General features: G+C 47.9%; 1 protein-coding gene across 1 annotated transcript in view; it reads right to left on the reverse strand.

The window, feature by feature from the left end:
• Window positions 1-1,101: 1,101 nt before the first annotated feature.
• Window positions 1,102-7,773, reverse strand: part of T (T brachyury transcription factor) — a gene marked incomplete at its 5' end in the record, with an annotated part of 8,758 nt that continues 2,086 nt past the window's right edge. Inside the window, 5 exons of the mRNA XM_008057827.1 lie at window positions 1,102-1,372; window positions 3,799-3,928; window positions 4,919-5,092; window positions 6,601-6,662; window positions 6,783-6,844. Coding sequence (XP_008056018.1) covers window positions 1,102-1,372; window positions 3,799-3,928; window positions 4,919-5,092; window positions 6,601-6,662; window positions 6,783-6,844 — 699 coding nt within the window. The remainder of the gene's footprint in view (window positions 1,373-3,798; window positions 3,929-4,918; window positions 5,093-6,600; window positions 6,663-6,782; window positions 6,845-7,773) is intronic.

Below are 7,773 nucleotides of genomic sequence, written 5' to 3' on the forward strand. Positions count from 1 at the left end.
GAAGCTAGAGGTAGGGTCAGCGTGAAGGACCCTGTCCCTAGATGGAGAGACTGCCTCGCACCACTGCAGCGTCTTGCTTTTGGGAATAGGCACAGGGAAGGATATTCACAAATGCCATTTTGTTCAAGTGACTGTGACAACCACCCTTCACCGGCCAAACTTTTCATCAGCTCGTTTTGGGCACAGTAACTGTGGCTGGGATGGGGTAGGCATCCTGTGTTCATCTTTATGGTATCGGCGTTCTCCATTCTGTCTCTCGCACATTCAGCTGTAATGTTTAAACCTTTTAAAAACCATTTAATGTCTTTTGTATTTTTGTGGCAATTATCACTAAGTATATGCAAATTTCACTTCCAATTCTACAAATGAGTAGATACAATATTAAAGTTTTTAATACAGTAAGACGCTTCTTTGGGATATAGTCATTGACCATCAACTATTTAAAAAAAAAAACAGTAAAAATTCACCCCCAATGAAGAGGGATGTGAATAATAACTGAACCAACCACATTGTGCATATTGACTTTATTTTGCAGAAAATGCTTCCTGCTGATTGTCTTTGGCTACTTTGTCAAAAGAAACATATAAAACAGTTAACGATACAAGAGATTAGATACATATGCTCAAAGTAAACACATTCTAGTGGGCAGAGCAGTCGAATTTCTACTTCAACTGAAATCTGTCCTCAACTAAGAGTTGATTCTGTCTGTAACAGCTCAACCCTAACTACTTAAAAGCGACAAGGAGGAACATCAAAAGTGTGCTTTCCACTTCACAAAAGCAGGGCCAGTGGAATTTACAAATTCTGGTGTGCTGTAATGAGAAAATTTTTTTAAGTTTCTGGCCCTGAAAAACAATTTTTGAATGTGAATCACGGGGCATTGGGCCAACTGTGTCCTTTCCGTATTTGGAGTCACCTGGGATGACACTGTTCCCATAGATGAAAGCAAGGGACAATGGGACTCTTGATAAATACCAGGGCAAGTGTCCCTCCTCATGTTATAATCTGGCTAGCAAGGCTTTACTTCCTTCCTCAACCCATGATACTGCCATCCTGCACCTGTCAGATCTATTCAATCCACATGGTGGCCATAACACAGAGTCACATGGAAGGTGGTGACACAGGTGTCCATGAGGCCAGGAGACGGCCTTGGGCCGCAGCGTCGTACTGGCTGTCGGGAATGTCTGTGGCCGCAGCAGCCCCTTCATACAGCGGCGATCCGGAGGCAGAGGCTGAGGCCGTGGCTGCGTGGCTGAGGGGGGCGTAGGGTGTGCCTCGGAAGAACGGGGCCGCCAGCCCGTTCGACGCCCCTGCGGCCTGAGAGCCTGGAGTGATGGCGCCATTGCTCACAGACCACAGGCTAGGGTACTGACTGCAAGGAAAGACAGGGAGTCAGTCAGTGGAGGGGCAACCCAGCTAAAATCCTCTGCCTAACCATGGCCTTACATGACACTGTCTTTGAAACAGGGCACTTTATCTGTATTATTAAATGGCTCACAATCACACACCAAGGCTTATTAGGTACTGTCCTATCTATTAACAAGCAATAAAATCATGTATCCGGGGCTCCCGGCAGAGCGCTATTTAGTTCCCCTGCAAGAGCACAGAACAGCAGCTTTGCACTGTTGTTCAGAATACTAAGCTCTCGGCCTTGCTCAATCCAAAGTTCCAGGAAGATGGACCCCAGCCTCTGTGTTTGTAACTAGCACACCTACCCCCTCACTGCCATAATTCCTATGATTAAGGCAAGACCCTCCTAAACACTGAGCAGCGAGAGGCATTCCTTAAAGTAACTCCAGTGCAGACACCATGCCCTGCCTCTTGTTCTATAGATGACCAGGAAGCTCATCCCACTTCTGCCTTTGATTAGCTGTGTCACATTAAACTTGCCCTGAGACCACTTCTGAGGAAGTTTCTCAATGGATGCAATGGTGAGTTGGAAATGAATATCAAATCCCCCAGTCTAACCACATAGAAGTGAACAGTATTCAACAATGGTAAATTTTCAGTTTGAAAACATTCTTAAGAGTCTTTTATATAAATGAGTAACAAGACTCCATATTATATTGCTATACTGTTTGCCAAGCCATGTTCCAAATTTCAAGTATAAGCAAGACCATGTCAATCAAGGCAGATTACAGTCCCATTTCACAGATGACTGTTCTAGGCTCCAAGATGCCCACTGAGAGCCACACTGAACCCTCAGGCATTTGTAACCTGCAGGTCATCTGACTGGACACAGGCTTGAGCAATGCCCTCAGAGCCTTTGAAAAGTTCACGTTTGTGCACTGCTTGCTTTATTTCTGACAGCGGACACTTAGATTCTTACTATAAAGAAACCGCTTCCTAGACAAGAAAAATTAAGATCTTAAGCACAGTTTAATCTTTTAGGCCATCAAATGCACTGCCTTTGAGGTCAAGAACGCCTGATTCTGGCCAGGCGCAGTGGCTCACGTCTGTAATCCCAGCACTTTGGGACACAGAGGCGAGAGGATTGCCTGAGCTTCGGGGTTTGAGACCAGCCTGGGCAACTCTGCGAGACCTGTCTCTACAATAAATTAAAAAATCAGCTGGGCGTGGTGGCGCGTGCCTGTAGTTCCAGCTACTTGGAAGGCTGAGGCAGAAGGATCACCTGAGCCCAGCAGGTCGAAGTTGTGGTGGCCATGAGCATGCCACTGCACTCCAGCCTGGGCAATAGACTAAGACTCCAACTCAAAAGAAAAATTAAAAACTCCTGATTCTGAGAAAGGGAGGCGGGACACGAAGCAACACAAAGGGTACCTGACCCAAAGCCAGGGGACGTGAGGGCCAGTTGGAGGGAGGCTCAAACCTTACCTGCATGTAGCCTACTTGTATAGTGAACACTCACTTGCACCCCACATCTCTATAATAACATTTTAAAAAGAGCACTTCCATTCTCTCTCTACATAGCTTTTTTTTTTTAGTTGGAGTCTCACTCTGTCGCCTAAACTGGAGTGCAGTGGCACGCTCCCGGCCATCGCAGCCTTGACCTGCTGGGCTCCAGCGATCCTTCTGCCTCAGCCTTCCAAGTAGCCAGAACTACAGGTGCGCACTACCACGCCCGGTTAATTTTTGATTTATTGTAAAGATGAGGTCTTGCCAAGTTGCCCAGATGGGTCTTGAACCCTCAGGTTCAGGTAATTCACTCACCTTGGCCTCCTAAAGTGCTGGGATTACAGGCTGAGGCACTGAGCCTGGCCTACATAACTTAATAATTGCTAATAAAAGAGCTATCATTTTTTACCAATTACCTAGCATTTATGTTAAGGACTTTGATCCTCTATTAACAGAAAAGCCAATAAACTTATTTCCTTAATTTAGTAGCTCCTGCTGAAAAAGGTTCTTGAAACATTTCTTCAAACTACACCTACTGACCCAGCAAAACTCTTAAGAGGCCGTCTGAGGCAGGGCCTAGTTACCAACTTCTTTTTAGACATGAGGATATCAAGGGTCTGAGAGGCTGAGAGATGCGTCCATCTCATGAACCAGAAACAGCACAGCCAGGATAGTTGTCCTGGCTTCCTTCGGACACAGGCTGCACACTGTTCCTTGCCTCGCTTCTAAAGGAGCTACAGTCCTGCAGGCAGGAACTCAGCAGTCATATCACCGGGATTTCTGGGCAGAGCTGACCAATAGTGGAATTATAAGCACAAGCACAAGCACAACCACTCACGGCGACAGCAACAGGACAAGAGCCTGTGGGAATGGAAGCAGCCTGAGGTTGCAGGCAGAGACCCCAGACTGGCTTGCTTCAGTGGCCTCTGTGACACACTTTACCTGGAGCTGGCAGCAGGGCTGGTGCTGTGACCCATGGGGACCATGCTGGTGTGGGTGGGCATCCCCAGGCTGGACCAGTTGTCAGGGGGTTGCAGCATAGACAGACAGGCAGACGAATTGTCGGAGTAGGCTGTGAGAGGTGAGAAAGTGTCATGTTGGGAGGGGTCCTCCGAGAACAAAAAGCAGCCAAATACCACCCATAACTAGGACTACCCAACAATGAAATAAAAATATAAGACAATATCAAGCATAATTCATTAGCCTGCTTACTCCATGATGAAGAGTTTGGCAATAAACGTCTATATTTGAAAATATCCCAGTAAGCCCAAGCTTGTTATTAGATCAGTGGATGTGCTGTAAATAATGAATCTTTCAGTCCCTAGACTGGGGTTTACTTATCTTTAACAAGAAACCTAACTTTAACCTGCCTTTTCCCAAGGACTATTTCCTAAGAATGGGCTACAGAAACCCTTACTCCAGACAAAATTAGAAATATGACCTTCCTACCCAGAGTCTAGCCTCTGGTTGGCCTCTGGTTGACCAAGTTCCAGGGACTTCCTTGCCCCATAGGCCCCTTTCATTTTAAATCAGCGTTAATTGCTTAATTGTTTTATGGGTTCTTCAGCATCTTCTTCCTTTTGGAGCCAGACAAAATGAAGTCTAGACATACAGAGAGAACAGATGAGGGGTCTTTATGGTCTATCCCAGTGTTCATAATATTGAAGCGGAGTCAGGATCACCTGGGAGGCTTGTTAAACCACCAACTGCTGGGTCCCATTCAGTCCGCAGGTCCAAGTCAGGAATTCTTATGTCCGGCTGATACATTACCCCTTTAGAAGTTCATAAAACACCCAAACCTGAGCTCCACCCTTGGAGGTGGCCCCCAGGCTCTGTGGGGAGGCCCAGGAACCCATTATTAAACCCTCAAGGCACATTCTGACACTGGAGGCCTCTGGTCTAGGTCTCTTTGAGCCTCTGGTCTGAGTTTCTGTGATGGGTCTCTGCGAGTGGGAATGTGACCTAGGGGTCTCCCCAAATCACCTGGGTGTGAGCTCCTTCCCTGTGATATGTCTTCCCGCCACCCTTACCAACCCCTGGCAGAAGGAAACTTGGGACTCACTTGGAGAATTGTTCCGATGAACGTAGGGGCTGGGGTAGGGCGAGGACCGGTGGCTCCTCAGGGCCGGGTACCTGTCACAGCCGTGTGTGGAGGGGAGGGAGAGGGCACCTCCAAACTGAGGGTGGGGGTTGGCAGGTGGACACAGGGAGCTGGTTCCAGGAATGAGCCACCCCCCTGCTGTGAGAGATGAATGCTGAGTAACTGACAACCACATTAGCTCAATTATTACAAAGAGGGGAGCAGAAACCAGTGAAGCAGGTCTTGTCCTCAGGAGTCACAGAGGAAGCAAGAGCTGTCATGTCCAATGTGTAGTACAGTCTGCACCACAAGGTACCGCAAGGTACAAGGCACAGCCCCACACTTAATGCCGCAGCATAACCAAGGCTTCCAACCCTGCAGGGCACTTGGGAGATGATTTCCTATTCCCCAAGGCAGTCAGCTTCCCTCTGCTGAGTATGAATATGTAAAAACAGGCTGAACAGGAATACAATGTAAGAACCAAGGCAGCAGCCAGCCAGGTGAGGGACACAGGGTGTCCCTGTCTCACCCCTCCCCCTCCTCCTCCTTATCCTCCTCCTCCCTTCCACACTGAGACTTCTGGAGCTGCTGTCCTGGGGTAGACCCACTTCCTGCTTCCTCCCTGGTTTAGGCTCCTCAGTCTCCAAACAAGGGTGTCGAAAAGCCCTTCCAAGACTGTCCTGCCCTCCTCTAAAACTATAATTTCTTCTCTACTCTTTGCTAATGATTTTTTAATTCAGACAAAGTAACTCTTAGGGAGGGGGAGACTACCTGGCTCCAATTTCCAAACTGCAAACCCTTCTTCAGACAACCCTGAGCCAAGGGAAGGGTGCAGATGTGTCCACAGTGCCGCCTGTCCCTGGCCAGGGCTAGGGGTCATACTCTACTCTTAAGTGGCCACCCTTGAGTCTGTTAGGAGAGCTGTTTGTTACACTAGACTGAAAGGCAATTCAGAATAGGAAATGATGGTTCCGGGAGTGTGTCAGGCTGGCCATCAGCCTCCTGGAGTGACTAGTGAGCACTAATGTCTAAATTGCTGAGTGTCTCCAAGTTGTCTCCAAGTTATCTCCAAATTTCCTCGAATGGAGGATGGATTAGCATCAGACAGGGTAGTTTCTCCCAATAGAAGCTGCTGGCTAGACCTGCATTAGGCGATCTGACTCACAAAACTCCCAGAGGGAGAGCTCAGCTTCAAGAACTCTCCTCACCCCACAAGCCACTGCTTCTACCAGTTGAGACATTCCCAGAGCCAAGGTGGGTGGAGGAAAAGTTCTGTCCCTAAGCATCACCCAAAGGTCTTCAACCATGGACACAAGTAGAAACCATCTCAAAGGGGCTGGAATGGGCTGGATTATCCTCCTGCATAGTGTAGGGGAGCCTCAACACTCAGCAAAGTCTCCAGGATCCATCCCAGGCACCGAGCAAAGCCAAAGGGCCTGGGCAGGGAGCAGACACAGGAGAGCAGACAAAGCGTCATTAAGCAGAGCTAGGTGGGCCACCCAATGCCACCAGCCTCAGAGTGCTGCCAGTCGCACTGTGCCACCAGCCTCACAGAGCACCCTCACAGACAGGAAACCCAGCTCCCCAGCCACACCCAGAACCCCGCTGCCTGCTCCAGCTCTCCTGGACAGGGCGTGGAGGGTGCAGTGTGCTACAAACCGTACATTGGGAGTACCCGGGCTGCTGGCCATCACCTGCTTCTTCCATCATGTCTTTGTGATCGCTTCTGTCAAAAAAGTGCATCCGATTGTCAAAAGGGAGACAATTCAGAAAACAGGGCATAAAGCAGTATTTCATCTTTCTGCACACTTTTTTGCCCTAGGGTATGTAGAGTTAGAATCCTCACCTTTCCTTTGCATCAAGGAATGCTTTTGCAAATGGGTTGTATTTGATTTTAAGAGCTGTGATCTGAAAAACAAAAAATTGCAATTATTAGTCTATAGCTTATTAGCCAGGGAAATGTAATTTGGCACCTAAAAATTGAGAAACACCAGTACCACCTTTAGATATTCCAATATATAATTGGACTGCTTTCCAGATAGAGTTTGTGGGTCTGAACCCACTGAGTAATTGTCAAGACTAGCACATTTATGAAAAGTTTTAAATTCCAATGTTCTGAGAGGGATTTACAATTTCTTAATTATTGCAGCAATCATAGCCTGACAATCACAATGAAGTTAGCCTACCACTGACAGTATTCCAATCTGTATAAGTCAAAGACAACTGAAAATGTAACCTGGGTGTGCTCAGGAAAGGGTGATCTGGGAGTTCTAGGTTGTGGTCAGCACTGACAACCAACTGATCACACATTTCCTGTTCAGGGTCGGAGCTACAGTCCTGCAGGCAGGAACTCAATGGTCATGTCACCCAGGATTTCTGGACAGAGCTGGCCAATCGTGGAATCACAAGTACAAGCACAACCACCCACAGGGACAGGACAGTAAGAAACTGGAGCCCGTGGGAATGGAAGCAGCCTGAGGTTGCAGGCAAAGGCCCCGATGGCTTGGCCATAGACTTGCAGGCACCTCACGGGTATCTTACACTGAGTCTTCCTTCACGCTGGGGCCCATAGGGAAGATTCCAAGAGAAGGATCTGCCCCTTTCACCAAGTCTTGTTCTTGAGGAAAACCTCCTGGTGCTTAACCTCAACGCCTGGTGCGTTCATTTTGAGCATTTAGTAGGAGAGTCTAGCTTTACACACTTTCAGAGAATGAAAGTTTAAACTCTTTCCTCCTTGCTTCCCCTTCATACTATGGTGAATTATTTCAAAGGGCACCATGTCCCCATTTCCCAGGATCCCCCCAACCCCCTACTCCAGCAACAGGAAAACACCCCTT

The sequence above is a fragment of the Carlito syrichta genome, unplaced genomic scaffold (assembly GCF_000164805.1).
Source record: "Carlito syrichta isolate Samal-C Ts95f unplaced genomic scaffold, Tarsius_syrichta-2.0.1 Scaffold303137, whole genome shotgun sequence".
Classification (NCBI taxonomy): Eukaryota; Metazoa; Chordata; class Mammalia; order Primates; family Tarsiidae; genus Carlito; species Carlito syrichta.